The sequence below is a fragment of the Carassius gibelio genome, chromosome A23 (genome assembly GCF_023724105.1).
Source record: "Carassius gibelio isolate Cgi1373 ecotype wild population from Czech Republic chromosome A23, carGib1.2-hapl.c, whole genome shotgun sequence".
Lineage (NCBI taxonomy): Eukaryota > Metazoa > Chordata > Actinopteri > Cypriniformes > Cyprinidae > Carassius > Carassius gibelio.
The window spans coordinates 2,590,407-2,612,491 of NC_068393.1; the positions used below are offsets into that span (position 1 = coordinate 2,590,407).

Consider the following 22,085-nt stretch of genomic DNA (forward strand, 5'->3'; position numbering starts at 1 on the left):
TCGTCATCCAGTGTTTTATATCGACTATGCATTCCATTAGTTTTTCAAATTGGTGTGTTTCACCGGGCCGCGAAGAAATTTAGAGCTGAGTATCATCAGCATAAGAGCGAAAGCTAACACCATGTTTCCTGATGATATCTCCCAAGGGTAAAATCTTTTGTTAATTTAGCCACTGTATTGAATAAATACCTGGGGTTATGTTTGTTTTCTTCTAAAAGAGAAGAAAAGTAATCGGATCTAGCAGTTTTTAATGCTTTTCTGTAGGATATGCTACTTTCCCGCCAAGCAATACGAAATACCTCTAGTTTTGTTTTCCTCCAGCTGCGCTCCATTTTTCGGGCTGCTCTCTTTAGGGTGCGAGTGTGCTCATTATACCGTGGTGTCAAACTGTTTTCCTTAACCTTCCTTAAGCATAAAAGAGCAAATTTATTTAAAGTGCTAGAAAAGAGAGAGTCCATAGTTTCTGTCACATCATCAAGTTGTTCTGAGGTTTTGGATATGCTAAGGAATTTGGATACATCAGGAAGATAACTTAAAAAAGCAGTCTTTTGTGGTAGAAGTGATGGTTCTTTGATACTTGTAACAAGAAGTAGAATTTACAATTTTGGCTATATGAAGTTTGCACAGAACTAAATAATAATCTGAGATATCATCACTTGGCTGAATAATTTCAACACTATCAACATCAATTCCATGTGACAGTATTAAATCTAGAGTATGATTTTGACAATGAGTAGGTCCTGAAACGTGTTGTCTAACACCAATAGAGTTCATAATGTCTATAAATGCTGATCCCAATGCATCTTTTTCATTATCGCCATGGATATTAAAATAACCAACTATTAAAACTTTATCTGCAGCCAGAACTAACTCGGATGTAAAATCACCAAACTCTTTAATAAAGTCTGTATGGTGGCCTGGTGGCCTGTATACAGTAGCCAGTACAAACATAACAGGGGATTTATCATTAACAATTTAAATTAATTGTTTCTCTGGATAACGTTATATGAAGCACCATTACTTCAAACGAGTTATACTTGAAGCCTGCCCTCTGAGAAATCCTGAAAACGTTGTTATAAATTGAAGCAACACCTCCCCCTTTGCCTTTTAGATGCGGCTCATGTTTATAACAGTGATCTTGGGGGGTGGACTCATTTAAAATAATGTAATCATCTGGTTTTAGCCAAGTTTCTGTTAAACAGAGCACATCTATATTATGATCAGTTATCATATTATTTACAGAAAATGTTAGAAGGGATCTGATATTCAATAAGCCAAGCTTTATCATTTGTTTATCCATATTTATCCATATTGGTTCTTTTTTTTTAAGTATCGGTTCAGGCACCGTTTAGGCGCCAATACCGTTTTAAAAGTATCGAAAAGGCACTGGACCCTTCTTAAAAGTTATTATTTCTCACTGGCTCATTTACCAAATGGGTGCTTTCTCTTCGTCCTCCACAAATTAAGCTGTATATATATTCATTACCAAGCATATTGATCTCCACTGTTCGTCCTTTTCTTCATTTTCATGTTCCGATGACATATTCTGCATTTAATATTTTTTTTAGTAGTTTCCTTTTCTGAAGCCACTTAATCAGCTTCAGTGTTTTCTTTATAGAACTGGGCTCATTGATAAGTTTCTTTAACCGGGTAAATTTACTCATTTTTATTTATTTATTTTAATTAAACAATTGCTTTAGATAGTGGTGATTTTAGAGTGACAGCTAGCTTGTGATCTGATTGGCGAGAGAAATCGCGTTCCCGCTTTCATACGTAATCAATGTGGGACCAAGGAAAACTCGTGCTTTCAATCGTCATCAACGGGGGACAAAGGAATTGTGAAGCAGTTGTATTTGTAAGATGGAGAGCTCCGACAAAAGTCGAAAAGGCTTGCGGACCCGGACAAAAAGGAATGACAGCGTGGAGATGGATGCATTGGATAAGACGTGCGTCAGTGGCACTAGTAGTGCGTATGTTACTATGTTGGCATACATTATGGATGATGGTTAGCAAGCTAATCGCTAATAGAACGTTCTCAGTTCATTCGATAATGTAACGTTATATTTGCTTTCAATTAGTTGTCTCCGTGGCCCCAATGGCACATCTGGCAGACAAAGGAAAATCCCATGAGTTGGAGATGTGTAAGCTGAGAGTAGAGTGGCAAAAAGAGAAGATTGATGAGCTGACCAAGGAGAGAGACTATTTAAAAGGGTAGGGTAAGACTAACAACACAAAACGGCCACATTCACACATCAGCTGAATACGGTTGGACTCTTGTCATGTCAGATGTGATCAAACTTTATTGTATTATAGACGTCGCCATCTTTGATTTTACTTTGGTCACTGTTGCTATGGTAACTGGTAAGGAATACTGGCTTGACTATGTGAGCCTTATGTATTTATCAATTTTAACAGCTCTTAAAAGAGAGGACACAGGTTCCAGCCAGGCGATTTCCTTGTCTTCAAATTCCTCTAAGGACAGCACAGATGAATCTTCCTGTGATACTACGTCTGACACCTTGGCTACATCCTCATCAGAGGAGGACAGGAAGAAGAAGAGGACAAAAAGGAAGGGGAAAAGAAAAAAGTATGGGAAGAAGTCAAAGAAAATGGAAATGAAGACACGTCAGAGAGGTTAGAATGCTGTTTACACCCTTTCCACTCATCGGGTTATGGTTTGCCATTGGTTATGTCTGCTGTACATTTGTTTCTCTCTTGGCTGGTTCTTCCTGCATGATGTTACATTGTGTGTGTGTGTGTGTGTGTGTTATAAAAATTGCATTGGGGATTTAGTGGGATAACATGGTAAACCATCTACATTAGCTTCAACACTTTTTTAATGTTTTGTTAAATCCTTCTAAAAGATTTAAAACAAAGTGAGAGGGTGACTTAAGCTGCATTTATTGCATTAAAACATAACTTAATAAGCTACCATTTACTTCATTTTGGAAGAACTTACAGCAAACTACAGAAACTACCCTTAAGATAAATATGCTTTGGTTAGGTAAAAAACAACAACAACAATAAAAAAAAAACAATAAATCAGAGCCACATAGCAAAAGAAAAAAAAATTGCACCCTCTGTGTCATACTGTAAATTGGGTCAATCTATGAGTCAAATCTGTGTGTGTCAAAGGGTGGGCGAGAATAATTAAAACAACTACTAAAACTAATTCTGTGTTCTTTGAATTACATCTCAAACACCACAGCAGATGGTGGCCCAGTACAAAAAAATTCTTCGCCACTTCAATAGGGGAGGGACCATGTCAGCTGCTTTCAAGCATGTTGGTGTGGACCGGAACACAGTGGTGGTCAATGCTCCAATCGCAGAGCTGTACATCGATACACATGACAAGTATAAGGAACTCCTTAAAACCCACAGCAGTCAGGTTAAACTTAGTGCATTTGCCACACAGTGTGCCACTGCAATTCAAGAGGATCCAGCAATACAAGATACTATCAATACCTTTAAGGCTTCCGGTAAGCTGCTGCGCCTAAAACGAAAGTGAACTGACCTAGGATCTGGGGAAGTTTTCACACAAAAACAAACTTATTAAAACAAACTAAAGTTGTACAATGAATCTAATCTCATCCACAAACTGAACTGCTGTTCCCTGATGCTTGAAAGTTAGTACTGAGGTAGTTTTGACACAGTTTTGATTGTTTATTATTGTTTTATAAAAATGTTATGAGTTGTATTTTGGCAGTTCTGTAATCCAGTGTTTACACTGGTAAATTTTTATTCAGCAATGTTTGCACTTTACAGAAATGTATTTTTATATCAGAATGCAGATGCCTAGTTTCATTTTGGCGCACAGTTGTGTTTTCTGGAGGTGTACGGGATTTTATTGTATTTTTTCTATGGCATTGCAGAGGTTTATTTTTCATTTTATAACAAGTGTACAGTTGTACAGTGTAATTTTTTTGTGAAAAATACTTATATTTTCTGTATCCCTCTGTGTTGTTTCTTTCATGCTTATAGATGAAGAACAAAGCATTTATAGCTGTATCTATAAACTGCTTACTAATGTCTATTAATGTTGAGACAATGTTTTATGAATGATGAATTAACTATTTACTGATGCCTAACTAATGATTCATAGCATGCAGTTATTATAAAGTGTTACCACACTTTTTACTAAGTCCAGTATATGCGAACCTTCCATAGTTCTACCTTTAAACACAAACTCTCCTGAGTCAGTCCATGAAGCAATGTTTTTAGTTTTAGACATTTTATGTAAAATGTAACAAATATGTTTTTAACTCCTCTGCGGAACATTCTTTAAAACTTCATCCACAACAACGTCTGTAACATCATGGCTGTCTGTGGAAGTAGGGGGGAGTTGTACTTTATTAACCCCATCTGCTGTCTGAAAGCTTAGTGTTAATGTATTTGTTTCCTTGTCCCCCAGCCTAGACAATGTTAAATACCTCTGCTAAACAGAGGTGTACATCTTGGCTTTCTCATATGGCTCCAGATCTTTATTGTACAAAAATATGTCTTATAGTCATATCCAGATCATTCTCCACAACCTGCTGTAAAGACTCGCGCTGGTTGGATGTTCTCAACTTATCCAACTGGTGTTGTGGAATCATATACATCTTCTCTGCATTATTCATCCCCGAACATTATTTAGATGCAATCAAATTAGATATAAATGGGACTGCAACAATTAAAAGAGGTAGAAGAAACCCGCTCTGCTGGTTAATCATCTGCCTCTTTCTCCTTACCCCAATCTTTTTATTTGCAACAAATCTGATCTCTGCTTTTCTCCTCTTAAGCTTCTGGTATTGTTGTGTGGTTAGTGGTACATTACCATGGAGGATGTTGAGAGCTAATTCACACAATGTGGCTATGAACTCATCTGAAGCTGACTGTAAAATAACACGCCTTTGTTTTGGTGTTCCTTTTAACAATAGCTTCAAAAGGGACAGGTTTCTTAAAGGTCTTGCAGACATCCTTCCCTGAAATGTTGTTACCATTTTCTTTTCTGGAGATAGACCACTGGATATGGTGAAAGTAAAGCAGTTCTGAGACGATACTGTTCTGGTGTTTTAGCTTTATAATCAATCATAAGGTAACCATAAGGTTCACTGGTTGCATCTTGATAACATTCCATGAAAATATTGTGTTTGAAGGATACATTTGTTTTGCTTAAACATTAATTTGGGCAACATCTCGGGGGTTTTTAAACAACACCAAATAATTTGTGTTCAAACTAATGGTTCTACTGGACTTGAAAAAATTAATTTTGGACAATATACAGGGCACTCAAATTTCTGTGATGAACATATTGTGTGAAAACTCGTTCAACCTCAGATATACCGCTAGCGTGTTTCATAAAAAATTAATTTTATTGGGTGGAAACAGATGGTCATCATTCAGGGTTTGTGGGATACCTTCAATAAATTTAATATCATACATTTTCAACAATTCATCATACAATGGTTGCCAACAATCATAAATGTACACAATGTTTTCAACATTTTTAGAAATCATATTTTTTGCATTCTGCAACAACATTTTTACATAAAGTTTTTCCTGAGCATGATGGGCCACAGAGGGTCATTGAGAATGGATGTTGAAACCGCAGATCAAACCCATCTGTATCCTTTACCCCTCGATAACTGAGAATGTTATCAGTAGCCATAAGGTAATGTTCTATAACCAGGGAGAAGCACCCTCTTATTATACACAACCTTGAATCTTTTAACAACTGACTTGTTATGCAAGGTGACTGTCTTTTTATTTCTCACAATGTTGTCTGTGTGGGCTAGTATGTGCTGAGTACTGTCAGATGAATTTACATAGCTGTTAACAAGGCTGATCAATGAGTCCAATCTGATAACTTTGGACTTTTCTGAATTCAATGTTATCCCTTTTGCTTTCATACACACTTTTCCCTTTCCAGTTCTGTAGCCATATGTTTTAGGTCCCCCTGAACAGTAACAGTGATATAATCATCACTGCCAACCTCATCTGTCAGTTCACCTAGATATGGACCTAGTGGAGGTTCCCAGTCTCCTTCTCTAGACACAAAGATGACACTATCAGTATCGCTGTAGAGAAGCCTATCCCCCAGCTTGTCCATCAGATCATACAACTCTAGTCGAGCATGGGCTGTAGTAAAAGCACATATAAAGACATTTACATCTCGAGTCTCATAACAAGACCCCACTGCATGTTTGTACTGTACTTGTGCAACGCTGTCAGATAGAAAAGTGAAGAACTTGATCTCATACTGACATCCAAAGATGAAATGAGCAAAATCTTCAGGGTTTTTCAAAAGTTTAGAATTAGCAAGATTTTCTCTTAAACAGAACCGTCCCCAAAGACTGTTCAAAAGTAATTTCATAACTGACCTTTGAGCAGGATTATAAGCTATCTTTTCAGGATCAAGTTTAATCCCTTCTTGTTTATGATAGTCATAGATGTACGTCCTCTTGTCATTCTCAGTGATTACATCTGAGGGATAGCCAGAGGCTTGCTGTTTAAACTGCAAAAACGTCTTCACATAATCACAAAACAGACTGTCAGATCTCTGTGGAAAATGCCACACCTCCTAGATCTTAACCACCTCATAACCCTTCTCAATGGCTTTTAACAATTCCAGACTGACCCATGTTCCCGAAATTGCTCTTTCATCATCGGTGTGAGTACAAGGTATGACATCACTTTGCTCTTCCACACATGTGCGGCAGAGGGCAAAAATGTATTTCCCATTGGATCTTATGGGAAGCAGCGGATATAGTAATTTTCGAGGATGCAGCATCTTTACCTTGACAAGACCATAATAATTTTCAAGATTTTCAAAATCGCTGAAAATAATTTCTGGATAGGATTCTCACCATCAACAGTTTTGTGGTACAACTTGTACGCATTGGTCCTTCCACCAAAAAGGGAATCGCGAGGTTTCAGTCTCTCTGGTGCTGAATAAGTAGACATAAAATCAATTACATGAGGGTCTGTTTGCTTAAGACTAGCCCACTGGCATTCCCACATAACCACTGTGTCTAGATCAGCCTTTCTCAAACTTTTTTCAATCAGGGCACCTTTCAAAAGTGCATAAAATCTCAAGGCACCCCAGTGTAAAATATAATTTTAAAACACTGCATAACCCAAATGTAAATGCAAATGTCCTGTTTATTTAGACAGGACAGTAATGAACAGAGCATAATACGAACTGTAAATAACAATAACAATAATAATAACAACTTTATAGCAACTGTATAGCACCTTTAAAAACACAGGTTTGCAAAGTAATTCACAAAATAATTAATCAGAGACACAAATTCCATAAAACCATAAGAGGTGGGTCGCCCAATACAAGTTTAAAATATTCTGGCTGACCCCCCAGCGTGAGTTTTTCAAAGCGACCGTTATTAATGTGTCACTTTATGGTTTCCATGGTAACGCGTCATTGCTTGTCACGTGACACACTGCAGCAACAACAGAGCTAAATGAATGATGATCTGCTTTTATGTCATTTAACCTTTTTTATTCAAAATATTCACAAATTTGTTTGATATGGCATGAAATATCTGATATTCCGATTGTCAAATATATGCAAGTGGAAGTGTTTTGTCGTTTAAACATCTTTATAACGATCTCGTTAGTTGAGCTATATGCACGACGGCCGCCGCAGACGCAGTTCAAATCAGATCTGTTGGATTTACAAGACGTGAATTCATCCACTTCTCCCAAAATATATAAAAGTAAATGGCAGGTGAACTGGGAGAAGAATAGAGTAAACTTTAAAGTTACTTACACAATGTGTATCTGATATGAATAAAACTAACTATAATGGAAAGGATTATTATTTCCTCTTCCTTTGACATCAGTGTGTATTTTACAAACTCTAAATGTATTGTTTTTTTAGTACTTTTATGTCTGAAACCTAAAATAAACATTATGTGGCTGAAAACGCTGAAAAGTTGTGATATATGACAGCTCCGAGCTCCTGTCTCTGGCTCAGTGCCAGCCAACACGGAAGCACATTTGAATTTAGCAGTTGATCTCGTGATGCACTGACCGTTCTAATCACACGTGTGAGTGTGTGATCGTACGTGCGAAAGGGATAAAAAGAGGAATGTATTTATATAAATTCAAATATATTTTATATATGATATTTATATATTTATATATGTCAGCTCTGTAACGAACAGAAATGACCATGTAAAAAACAATCTGCAAAATCAAGAGCCTTTCTCACACCATCTTTCTCATAATAACAGTCTACATAATATGATCCAAACTTCATCTCACCATGGTTAAGGGCGTAGTGGATATCCACCCCTCGGGTCTTTTTCACATATTCAAGCCATTCGATCGATCATTCGAGAATGTCTTGTGTTGGTGTACGTATGCATTATTGTGAGTCAAGGATTGTGTTAAGCTTGAGGAAGTGTGTCTTAAACACACCCATGCAACATGATGCCAAGGTGGTGTAGCTAAAAGGGTCGATCTGCGTACACTGTATGAACTCCTCTCTATATTTCATGCATGCTTCACGTAGTAAAACCACATCATTCATACAATACAACCCAATCTCTTTCCTGAAGTCGAAGATCTTTCCTGCAAGAGTATCGTACCACTGGTCAAATTTTGTCCTAGCACTGTCTATCATGTTGTCATAACCATAGTAATGCTAAGCGGGGTATGGACCTACATAGCTCTGATTCTCCAGCCTATTGAAAAGATGGGGAAAGTAGCCCTTCTCAGCTGTGGTCAGATTTAACGCTGCAGATGTCTTCGCTAAAGCCATAGGCAAAAATGAATAGCTGTCAATGTACCGTTGCTTGGTCATCTCATCAACCATGGAGAGTAGTATACAGCCTTGCATGAGAACCTTAAGTTTAAGACATACTTTGCAAAAATACCCCAGTATTAAAAAATTATCAAAGCCTAAAGCATGTGTGCTACAAGTGTGTAATTTTTAAATTTGGGCTGCCTGAATTTATCGACGAGTTGTTTCACACAGTCTTCACCCCTAAATTCATATTTCTTCCCATCAAAAGTCATGGCAGAAGCGTAATTCGCAACATGTTTTCCGTTTTTCCATCAAAATCATAATAGATGTAACGGGTGTCAAACTCTTTAGGTTGTGTAGGCTGTATGAAGCATTCATGAGCCCCTCCATGACTTACATTATCACCGCAATGCAGACAAAAATCGGCAGGACATTTGTGGGGTTGTGGATTGCTTGAGGCGATGTAATATCGTCTACTGCATTTACTGCATTATTTAATAGTATCGCAAAGGGATCTACCCGACACGTTACCACCAACTGACCGTTTATGAGCGTTAAAACAGTATTGTGATTTACAAAATCGCAAACAGTCGGGACAATGAATTGTGTTTTTGGGTTGTTTGTGACATTCACTGTCATTGCAGACAGAACATGCAAATTCATATTAATGATTCTGTCTATTTTAGATCCTGTATAGCAGTACTCACACACATAATCTATAATCATTTATCATGTAGTAATGACTATCATGGAGATATAGAAACACAGTTTTGGGATGCGGCTTTTCATGCGTTTCATACTTTTCTAATCGACCCTCACTAGATCTGTGGAAAACCACAATTTTTATGTTTAAGACCTTTTCAAACTTCGCTACATTATTAAAACCTATAAGGCTCTGCGATGTGAAACCGGCAGCATTCTGTATGGTCATAGCCCTTCCTTCTAACTCCTGGTGTGGTGTTTGTGGTTCAAGAAAATGGGCTAAACAAATAGGAAAGCATAGATTTGTTCCAACATTGTTTGGACAAAATAAATGCATCTTCTTCCTCTTAATCACATCATCATGGGCGATATCTGTAATCTTCCTACGAACCCCGCCACTCTTACTTCTGGCATGTAATTGTAAAGAATCATCGGCCATCACACCTTCATTACTCTGCATTACAACTTCAAACTGGTCTACAAAAACCTGCTCATTGTAATCATTACCAGGGGACAGTACAGCATTCACATCGCGTCTTAGACTAGGACCTCTCAAGCTAATGTTAATAAACCCACCCTGACCTGCAATCTGTCTGGAAAATGACACCATCTCTGACAACACATTTTGCACAAATATAGTGTATGCAGCTAAATTGGGGGATGAAATTTCTCTCAGATTGAGATCTCTATGTAACTCTAAACCATTAAAATGTGGTCTTGGTACTATAGTGTATCCTTCTACAACACCGCCATCTCGCGCAAGTCTGTCAACATCATTCTGACTTAAACCTGCAAAGGGACCTGTGGAATCTGACATTACAGAATCTAATAAGCCAGTGCCTATCTGTTCAGAATCATAGGCATGTGTCTGGATCAATTGTTCTAATCTTTCACATAGATCAGGATCAGTTGAGTCTAACATTTCAGCCTCTGTGGTTATTAGATTCTGTAATGCCATATTTTATACTATCTCAGACATGTTTTTGTTTAAAATCATCCCATGCTGTTCGTCATTAGACCTTTGAGTTTGTACAAAACTCTCTAATCTATCTGCTAGATTTACATAGTCTGGACCAAAGGCCTCAATCTGCTGATTAAGTATTCCCTGCAACCGCTCAACTATAACCATTTCATCATCATCATCATCATCATCATCATATCTAGCTCTTGCAGAAGGTCTCTGTTCATACTCCAATGAACAGCTATGTAGATCATCATCTGAACGTACTCTTTTACCAGCCATATTTAAAAGATGTGTTTATAAAATATATACATCTAATTACAGATGCATACTAAATAAAAATCCTCAAAAATAAATCCCAATGCTAGTAATAATAAAAATAAATAAAAAAAACACTGTTAAACACGCTATACAAATAGTAATTAATAATAAAAAAAAAATGTATTTGTATTTTTTTAAATGTATGTATCTGATTAGATGCATACTAAATAAACAACCCTAATCAAAAAACACTAGCTCAACACTGTTAAACACATCAATACAGATAGTAATTAACCAAAAAAAATTTAAAGATTTACCCATCACAAAAAAAAAAAAAAAAAAAAACTAATTTAACCTAACAAACACACCAGCAGTACAACACTACGCAAATGCAACTACAGTACAAGGCATATCAAAAAACAATTAACACATGGTAACCGTCAGCTCAGAGAAAAAAGAAGAAACCAGCGCATTTTTCTTTACATGTGTAATCAAAAATGCTCAGGATTTGCCACCACCTAAAATAGCATTATTAATATTAGAAAGCAGTGTTACCGTGAGTTGACGTTCTCTGAATTCCTCCCAACGCCCGCTGTCGATCTTCTTCACTTGTTCGGCAATAAAGTCTGTACGTTCATGAACCAGTCTGCATATCTGTCCTTGTTCAACAGAGTTTGTCAATAACGTATCAATATGACTGAATGAACAAGCTGAACATCTCCGAAGACTCAACAGTTTTTCCTCCACACGTCGATTATGTTCACGGCCCCCCAGCAATAGTTCATGAATGAAGCATTGTTGATTTGATGGTAGAGCTTGATCATTAGTTGATGCAGAATGTTCGGCAGGAGTCTCAACAGCGTTAAGTTCATCAGTCTGATGATTTTCAACCACCTCGGTCAGCTCTGTATTATTGGTAACAGTTGTGGGGGCAACGCTGTCTGCAGCTAATATCAAGTCTTGATCATCTATATCCAGCACAAAATTATCAGCATTTGTAACGTCTGAAGGTCTATCTGTCACCGCTGAACTTTGATCAAAGCATCGTCCCAGTTAGAAACATTATCCTGAGAGCTCAGCACATCTGAACTGTGGAGTTCTATGGAAAACACACATGTAATAATAAATTAATGTATGATATTTTTTCCCCTCACTCTCTTATTACAACAGGTTGTTAAATTAAAATAGAAATATACATACCAACTGATTCGTGGGTTGTCATCGGGCTACAACGTGTCAGGGTCACCGCTAGATGTCTCTTAGTACTAAGCCTTGAGGTAGTAGCCCTTGTTGCTAATTTGTCAGGCCGGGGTCGTTTAACTCCCCTGTTGACTTTTAACAAAGAGAGCTATGTGAACTGATCTGAACCGGTCGATGCAGATGGCTCTGAGTGTCCTGCATCTCTATTCTGGATATCAAACCCTGGCTGAGAAACCAATCCGGCTACATCAAAAGCTGAAGATGCTGTAAACAGTAAAACAAAAGATTCTGTTTTTGTAAAGTATTAAACCACATACATGAAAAAACCAAAATGTTTTCAGAGGGATCAAGATCTAACCTGAGCTGGTCGATGCAGATGGCTCTGAGGGCCCAACAATTATGTTCTGAATATCAGGCCCAGGCTAAGAAACCAATCCGGCTACATCAAGAGATAAAGAAATAAGTAAAACAGTAAAATAAAAGATTTTAGTTTAAAAAAATAAATAAATAAAAGTTTTTTAAACTACATACATCAAACAGATATTTCAAATGTAAGTGCTAATAAAATACAACATACCATTCAAGGAACTACTACTGTTGTTAGCAGACCGCTGATCCAAGCTGTTAATCAGTGGAGCTCTAACTAACCACAAATAAGTATAATTAATATAAAATAAGTGGATAAATCCTTAAAACGCAGTGTATTCACTATACTATATGTATAAACAAATACATTACTTACGTAGCTGGTCAAGATCTGCGCCTTAAAGTATTCTGAATTGTACACACATACGATTTAAAAATCCTGTTAAACATTAAAGTTAAACAGAGTAAGATACCCCATTTACAAAGAAACCATCTTATATATAAATTAAATACACTCACCATTTTTGTAAGCCATTGTAACAAACAAAGTCTTTCTCAGAGATTCCACAGCAGCAGATGTAGGCTAGCAAACTAGCTAATCTGTGAATTTTAGTGAAACTGATCAGGTTAGAGCGGACCCTCTTTGAATGTGTTGAGGTGTGATGTCAGATGTAGGCGTAACATGAACATTTACATTATAAAAATGAAAAAAACACGCCTACCCAATGTTCTGTCCAATAGGGATGAATGTTTTCATTTCTTTCCAACCTATGAACACACTGCAAGGATCTACAACTTTATCAAATATAACTTACTAAATCTACTAGTAAATATAACTTAGATGTTTCTAACCAGTTAAAATAATATAAAGCCAAGATTAAAACTTGGTTAGAATACTAGTAATGTTTTCGGGTAGGGATGAATTTACTGCAACGGTCACCATATTAGTTAAAAAGAAATGGTTCTGCTCCTTTTTCTTATGTTTTAAAAATTAAAACCCACCCTAAATAAAACTCCTACTAGACAGTTAAACTCATATTCTACTAAAATAAAAAGAAGAACCTATGCTGAATGGCTTTCAGTAAATAAAAACTGAAAATGTTTTAAACATGATCAGAGTCCTAGTATTGATTTGGGTAAACATGCATCTGCTGTTACGTATACAACATCTTTATTTTGTTTTTAAAAATGTAGTTGTTCAATAAAGAAAATTATTATGTTTTAAATTAAACCACTCCTGGACAGTTAACTCATACTACTTAAATAACAAAGAGAAGAAACTTAAGCATGATAGCTATCGTTCCCCACTGCTTTTGTTCAACCTAGCCTTAGAGAAATGGCCCTCCTGTTAAGCAGCATTCATATGGACATAGCACTGACTTGTCTAATCCTCTTAAGAACCTCATCATCCTCTGCCTAAAGTAAATTCAATGAAAGTTTTAGTAAAAGTCAGGTGTTAACATAGACACATTAAGATGACCATCTTCCACCACTAAAAGGTAGACGCCTTGGCACTTTCCTGCTCATAAGGTAAGAGACATTAACATTTAGCCCCTAAATCAGATTAACGTGTCTGGATGTCTTTCAACCTAAAACATGACGCAGGTTTGTCTTTCAACACTAAAAGCTAGACGCCCTGGCACCTTCCTGCTCAGAGGGACCTTAACATATAGTCTATAGATCAGACCATGGTGAGGTGTCTGCATAAACACTGTTGTACCAGCCCCGAAAGTCAGGAAGGAGACATTTGAAGAAAAGGTGAAACAATAATTAGAAGATTTCAGAAGATTTTAAACTAGTTAGGACATTCATATGATCAGTTACATCCTGACTAACTTTTCAATACATGTTTGATACTGCCAGTCAGGGTAGCACATTGCAAACCAAATACACAACAGCACAGTCAGCAGACAGGGGGCTACGCATGCATGTCTGGGAACAACATTCACAGATGGGGCAAGTGGACCGCATGGATCTCATTTTTAACTCCTGTAAGTTCTCCTAGAACTTTGTTGTTTTATTTCTTAAACTTATGTACTGCTTCTTCATTCGCATTCATGAGTGTAAGATTAGCTGGAGCTCTTAGGGCCTAAAAAGAACATGTCCAGACAAAACACTTTTTCAGAAGCCTGGATGAATTAGATAGGTGCTGCCTCAGATCATTTTTGCCATTTTGATCTGTTGACCACCCATTGATGACATTAGGGATAAATGAGCCCACTTTTGACAGGTGGTCCCCTATAATTTCTTCTCAAGACCTCTCGAACGCTATAGTGAATCATGGTTTATGAAAAAAAGTTTTTTTCTCTCCATATTCTCCTAAAACAATTAACTAAATTATAATTATTACATATTTATTACATATTTAACAGTATGGATTTATAAAAAACATGATAAATAACAATTTACATTATCAAATTCTAGAAATAAAATAAATACATTTATATAAATCAGAGGATCAGCAATGACTGAGTTAACTATGAAATCATAATGTTATAAGATAGAAATCTAAAATTACAGTGCCCCTAAATGTGATAAATGATGAAGTTAAAAGCAATATTTTGATGATGACGACCAAGGGCACTTTATTAAAATATCAAAAAAGGTTGAATATGATGGAGAATGAATAGAAGCATTTTTCAATAACAAGATTTTGAAGTTTCATATTTGTAAATTACCATCATAATGGCATTATCCGAGGCGTGGGGAGATGACGTCATCACAGGGACCTCGTTGATACTTATGGCGTTTCTCAATGTCAAGGATACTTCCTTGGTAGGACTGATCCTTCCAAGTCACTTCCTTCAGAGGCTAGGCGAGACTCCTCTTAAGCATTCGAAGAACACGTAAATGAAACAGGCTAGCAAGTGCACATTAATTGCGTCATTACGTCAGTGAAAAGGTCCGTTTTAATAACACTGTGAATGGTATCATTAAATTACTTTGGAGAACTTAACTAATTATTTATAAAAGAAATGCCGATGATGCAACCAATTGTTAAATGACAGGTCCAGTTCAGTTAACCATTTGTATTTGTATAATTTACAATATCAATACGGTAGTAATTTGTACTGGCATTTAAACGTCAAACTTTGCTTATATTTACTACAGTTATAACAAATGTTTGGTAATGTAAATAAAAACCGTTACGCTCCAACTACGCTAAAGTTCGATTTTTTTTTTAACTAGATAGCAAAGCTGCGCGCATAGGATTGTGGTTGATTTGAGAGTGTGAAGAGCATGAAGGATACACATATGCATCCTTTCCTGTGTATGGGATATTCTTCGAACGAAGGACTCAGTCCTTGGTTGAAATTCCGAGGATCCTCGACATTGGAACAGTCCTTCGACGGATGTCGATGATGTAGCATCCTCAGAATAATGGCTTCCGAGGATCCTTCCTTGACATTTAGAAACACCTTTAGTAGCGGGAGGGGCGCGTTTCTAATTATTCGCATTGAATCACTCAGAGTAGCAACGCCTCCCTTACAAAAATTAACCATGGTTTTACTACAAATAAAGCCAAAAAACCATGGTTACTGTAGTTAAACCATGGTAACCACAAATTAACCATGGTTTTGCTATATTAACCATAGTTTAACCATGGTATTTGTAGTAAATCTGTGGTTTTACAAAGGGCAGTCAATACGCCAAAAAACCATGGGTTACTACAGTTTTACTATAATAAAACCATGGTTATTTTTTGTAAGGGCTGCACTCGTGTTTCCACAGTTCCTAATTGTTTTAACGACACTATAGTATTACACTGCCTGAAGAAGAAGCTATTTTGCTTCGAAACGTCGCAAGTTCACTGAGTGTCATTTAGTTTTGAAATTCCTGGGAATTTGTTTTGATTTTTGAACGTGTCATCAGCTGATATGTACGCATACAGAGCATGTAGGGAACGAGGAGAAGTCCCACGGCGACGTATCGATCTAGATGAACATCCAGCTGAACACGAGAGAGAATCTCACAACAGAGATTTCATTACACACAACCGTGCTGGCACTTCTCATTTCCCGAGGCAGTTTGAGGACAGGGACCGCTCATTTAGAGAATTTAAAAATAATTCTCGCCGCTTGGAAAGGGAGGATGCCCCCCCGAAATTCTGGTGGAACAAAGAACTCCACCGACAAATAGGGGTAGAGGAGAGTGGTCATTCGATGAAGAAGATTTCCAGTTAGAACCTCCAGCCATATTACCAACGCCTGTCAGGCCACAAGCACCCTTGGAACAAAGAACACCCCGTAGAATCTACCAGAGACTGTTGCTGGAAGAAGATAAGATCACTGAGCTACCCAGTGGGGAAATAAACACAGCTAAACAGGCTCGACCTGGCTCGACGCAGATCTGCAGATCGACTGTTTCCCAGGAGCTAAATTCCAACACAAGGGCAACTTGGAAAAGGAAAATGGAAAAGGCCACCATAGCAATGGAGCCCGAGTTGTTGATCTTTTCTCTAGGGATTAATAACAGAGCACAGAGATGTATTGCTAACCATTAAAGAGATACACAGAACATACAGAATGGCCAGAAGCCGATTACCACACACGGCTTTGTACTTCCCCTTGGTAAACTTCTCCACAAATTTACCTCTGGAAGAACAGGTCCATTTAGAAAAGATAAATAAATATATAAAGGACACATTGGTCTCCATTGAAGAGCTTCCCAAAGAGGAATTTGTGGTGGAGTAGGATTGTATACACTGGACCGCTGGAACAGCAAAAACAATGCTGAAACATTGGATGGATCATTTAAACTTCTTGTGCACATCAGGCCGAGTGATGGCACTGAGAGATTAATCATGAATTTAGCACCATCACTTGAGCTTACGGATGATCAAACGGCAGTCTTATTGAAGGGACTGTCTTTCGTTCCTGCCCCAAAAAATAAAAAAACACAAAGAGGTGAATTACTCAGAGGCCTGCAGAAATACCTTAAATTGGAAGCCTTCTTTGAAGGAAAAAGAAATAGAAAGGAAAAGAAACCGTTCACTGATGGTTCAGATTGGACTCCCCCTTTCTCCAGTCTACCCCAACAGATAACACAAATTGTGGAAGCTGATTTAAAAGCATTTAAACATTTACATTGGGAAATAAACGAGATCTCCAATCTGACCACCAGTGAAGAAAAAGCACTGAATTCTTTAAAGAAAAACAAAAAGATAGTTATAAAACTGGCCGATAAAGGCAACGCTAGAGCTGTAGTCAAGTCCGGCTTTGTCGAGTCCAAGTCAAGTCCAAGTCCAGGACTAGTCGAGACCGAGTCAAGACCGAGTCCAAAGAGGTTCGAGTCCAAGTCAAGTCCAAGTCCAAAAGTTTCGAGTCCAAGTCCAAGACAGAGTCCAAAAGAATGAAAAAGGGTCCTCTTCAAGACCACATACTTAACTACTGATAATGTTTGTGATGCGAGAGAAAGCATATCTCCTATTCTAAGAAAATAATTTTACATTATTATTTGTAATGATCAAAAAGCATGTGCAAAGTAACAACTCTGTAGGACAGGGGTCTCCAAACTACATTCTGGATGGCCAATGTCCTGAAAAGTTTAGCTCCAACTGGCCTTAAAACACCTGGAAGATTAGTGTGTCTAGTAAGAGCTTGATTAGGTACAAGTGTGTATAATTAGGGTTAAAGCTAACAGGGGCGTTAAACAAGATCCTGGGCCCCATGCATAGGCAGTCCTGATGGGCCCCCATGGCCCCCACCCATGAAAATATCCAGGTAAAAAATATATATTTCAGATTCATACTTTTCAAGGGCCCTCTCTTCCTTTGGGGCCTTGCTAATGAGTACTGGTTTTACCCCCAGTCCGACCCTGGGAGCTAAACTTGGATAAACAAACAAAGTTTGGAACTGTAAGGTCAAATAATTTTTATGTATTTTATTTTTTGTTGACATTATATCTTTGGTCAAAAATGTATATGACTATGCCTAATTGGCACAGTGCACAGACACACGCAAAGCTCGGGATATGACAAATGCGCGCAGCAAGGCTAGAATGGATACGTTTGGCTCTACTGGACATGCGCACATAAATACAGCTAAATTATTGTCATACTGTACTAGGGCTTGCATAGACTAGTCGAGCACTGTCGGAAACAATCGACTACTCCAGCATGCATTAACCATAATGCATACAAAGTGTTTGCAAGTACGACGTGAATTTTAGAATTACAATATTGCGTGGAGCTGTTACTATATGACCTTATCTATGTTGCATGTAAAAATAAAATATGTAATGTAATAATTAGGGTTGTGCCTGAGTGAAAAGAGAGCAAATCAAACACCGCATTGTTGTCGCCTCTCTGTTTATCTCTGAGAAATCAGAGCGTTGCAAGAGTAATTTTACCTATAATAATACATCATAGCTACATGTTATATTATTTGTATATATTTAAAAGGCAAATATTGAAAGCTTAGGCTACCATGATACGAATCAATCAATCAATCACCTTTATTTATATAGTGCTTTAAACAAAATACATTGCGTCAAAGCACTGAACAACATTCATTAGGAAAACAGTGTCTCAATAATGCAAAATGACAGTTAAAGGTAGTTCATCATTGAATTCAGCTATGTCATCTCTTTTCAGTTTAAATAGTGTCTGTGCATTTATTTGCAATCAAGTCAACGATATCGCTGTAGATGAAGTCACCCCAACTAAGCAAGTCAGAGGCGACAGCGGCAAGGAACCGAAACTCCATCGGTGACAGAATGGAGAAAAAAAACCTTGGGAGAAACCAGGCTCAGTTGGGGGGCCAGTTCTCCTCTGACCAGACGAAACCAGTAGTTCAATTCCAGGCTGCAGCAAAGTCAGATTGTGCAGAAGAATCATCTGTTTCCTGTGGTCTTGTCCTGGTGCTCCTCTGAGACAAGGTCTTTACAGGGGATCTGTATCTGGGGCTCTAGTTGTCCTGGTCTCCTCTGTCTTTCAGGGCAGTAGAGGTCCTTTCTAGGTGCTGATCCACCATCTGGTCTGGATACGTACTGGATCCGGGCGACTGCAGTGACCCTCTGATCTGGACACAGACTGGATCTGGTGGCTACGGTGACCTCGGAACAAGAGAGAAACAGACAAATATTAGCGTAGATGCCATTCTTCTAATGATGTAGAAAGTACATAGGGTGTTATGTGAAGTGTTTCCGGTTCCAGTTTACCTAATTAATGCAGCCTAAAAATCCTTTAACGGATTTGGATATTAAAAGCATATTAGTATTTTATGTGTATGCCAGGTTAAAGAGATGGGTCTTTAATCTAGATTTAAACTGCAAGAGTGTGTCTTCCTCCCGAACAATGTTAGGTAGGTTATTCCAGAGTTTAGGCGCCAAATAGGAAAAGGATCTGCCGCCCGCAGTTGATTTTGATATTCTAGGTATTATCAAATTGCCTGAGTTTTGAGAACGTAGCGGACGTAGAGGAGTATAATGTAAAAGGAGCTCATTCAAATACTGAGTTGCTAAACCATTCAGGGCTTTATAAGTAATAAGCAATATTTTAAAATCGAATGAATGGAATAAGCACAGCGCGCTCACCAATCAAACAGCCGCGCTGCGCGTCTCAGTCTCTCAAAAACCAAATCAGTTCTCTCTCAAGAGTAGGCTAATAATCAACATAGATATGGATACATTGTCTACTTGTCCTACATGTTTGCATCTTTATGTTTTGCTGGTTTGCGCGGCACACACACATCTCTTTAGTGAAGTTCATTAACATTAAGACTCGCTCAAAGTGTTCTGCGTAATGAGAATGTGTGCATTGAATGGATTCAGTCGTGTTCAAATGATCACTAAACGTTTGTCATGACATCTCTCTGCTTGCATGATAAATATTATTTTAGAAATTAATAATTATTTCAGTTTAACACGACATACTTGTTCAGTGATAACTACGAAAAAATATATAAAAAGTCATAACAGTCTTATCAAGTAACTGTACGATGTTGTAACCGAATGCAGATAGGAAAAATTTTGTGATTGTTACAGATACAAATGCTGGCTGTTACATGAAAATGTAAATATGTAATGTCATATATAAAGTATATAAAATTTACATATGTTATTGTTGCATAAGGCTATACATTAATACGCATTTATTGATAAAAAAAGGCTATCTAGGTGTAGATGTAAATAAAACACAATCTAACAGGTAGAAAATTAAATTAGAAACATCTAAACTTTTCAGGTCGCAGTAAGTGCACCACTGGTCATGCACATCCTTTCCCGGAACAATACTGAAGGCTAAGGCAAGATGGAGAAACAGATGATCATAGTTGTACAAGGATAGCCATTTTTTAAATGAATCTATTAGCAGAGCTACTGCAAGTGATTTTAAGTGCTGGAATTCCATTTATTCTTTGCTGAAACTTCTGCGTCATCATGAAGAGCGGGTCATGGTTGCCCAGCAACAGCAGACGCCACTGGAGCGCGAGCGCAGGCTACAGAGTGCTTTGGAAATAAGGAGAGCGGCGCGCCTAGCGTTTTCCACACGTTTTCAGTCGCGACATCATGCAAATGTGGATTTGTTTTGAAGGAGAAATTTTTATTTTATTTTTTTGCTGGACTCGGTCGAGACCAACTAGAAGACTTGGCGAGTCCAATGGCCAAGTCCGAGACAAGTCCGAGTGCAAATTCAAATTCAAGACCGGACTTGAGTACTACAGCCCTAGGCAACGCGGTTGTAATTATGAGCAGGAACGACTATACTTGGGAAGGTACGAGACAACTCGAGAATACTGAACATTATAGCCCTTTAGAAGAGCCTATTTATCCACATACCCAGATAGAAGTTAAGGAGATCCTAGAAGAGATGTATGAAAATAGAATCAACAACAGAAAACAGAAGGAATACCTGTTGGGTCCAGGAGTACCGAGAGCTAGAAGATTTTATTTACTCCCAAAAATACACAAAAATCAGAAAAGTTGGAGTGTTCCAGATAAGATACCACCAGGGAGACCGATAGTATCCGATTGTAATAGCGAAACATATAATATAGCTGAATTTATCGAATATCATTTAAGTAGTGTATCACAGAAACATAACAGTTATTTAAAGGATACCTATGATTTTATACAGAAGACCCAGGGACTCAGGATCCCTTCTGATTCACTGTTGTTCACGATTGACGTAGACAGTCTCTATACAAACATAGAAACCAGAGCAGGCCTTGAAGCAGTACGGGAGTGCATGCGCAGATACCCGGACAGCAAACGACCGGATGAATATTTATTAAAGTTACTGGAAATCAACTTGACTAAAAACGATTTTGAATTCAACTCTAAATACTTCTTGCAAATAAAGGGAACTGCAATGGGAAAACGCTTCGCACCCTCGAATGCTAATATTCTCATGGCCCATTGGGAAGAGACTGCTTTGGCTAAGGAACCACTTAAAAAGTTTGTGTATTTCAGATTCCTAGATGACATCTGGGTAGTGTGGACGTACTCGAAAGAGGATTTTATGAAATTTACTTAGCACTTGAATCAACACGAAAGATCTATTAAAATAAGATTTGAGTTGGACTGTGAAAGAGTCAATTTTTTAGATGTAGTGACTTATAAAGGACCTAAATTTCAACAGAGCAATCAGTTGAACTACAAGGTCTACTTTAAGGAGACTGATACACACTGCCTATTGCATAGGAGAAGTTTTCACCCGAGACACACCTTCAAAGGGATACTTAAATCACAATTGCTGAGATTCCACCGTATATGTTCACAGAAAGAAGAATTCTTAAAAGCAACCAAAATTTTATTTAAAGCACTCAAACACAGAGGTTATACGAGACCGTTTTTGAGAAATGTTCTAAGAGAATTCAAAGATTACATTGAAAAACCAGCACTGCC

General features: G+C 37.7%; 1 protein-coding gene and 1 long non-coding RNA gene across 4 annotated transcripts; both read right to left on the minus strand.

The window, feature by feature from the left end:
- Window positions 1-5,918: 5,918 nt before the first annotated feature.
- LOC127944585 (uncharacterized) lies at window positions 5,919-11,213 on the minus strand. Of its 2 annotated transcripts, none has more exons than XM_052540630.1 (2): window positions 6,849-11,213; window positions 5,919-6,029 (listed from the first exon to the last, which is right to left on the minus strand). In XM_052540630.1, exon 1 carries the CDS (start codon window positions 10,407-10,409, stop codon window positions 9,453-9,455), a length of 957 nt encoding a protein of 318 aa, XP_052396590.1. In that variant the 5' UTR covers window positions 10,410-11,213; the 3' UTR covers window positions 5,919-6,029; window positions 6,849-9,452. The 2 variants fall into 2 exon arrangements, with proteins under 2 accessions (XP_052396590.1, XP_052396589.1); XM_052540629.1 differs by having other exon boundaries at window positions 5,982-6,120.
- Window positions 6,115-12,809, minus strand: LOC127944590 (uncharacterized). 2 transcript variants are annotated; one of them, XR_008150390.1, is made up of 7 exons: window positions 12,759-12,809; window positions 12,616-12,678; window positions 12,451-12,516; window positions 12,232-12,312; window positions 11,874-12,137; window positions 11,229-11,772; window positions 6,115-6,929 (listed from the first exon to the last, which is right to left on the minus strand). It is a non-coding gene; the product is annotated as an uncharacterized LOC127944590 (long non-coding RNA). The 2 variants fall into 2 exon arrangements; XR_008150391.1 differs by having other exon boundaries at window positions 12,451-12,512; window positions 12,759-12,794.
- Between the last annotated feature and the right edge of the window lie 9,276 nt (window positions 12,810-22,085).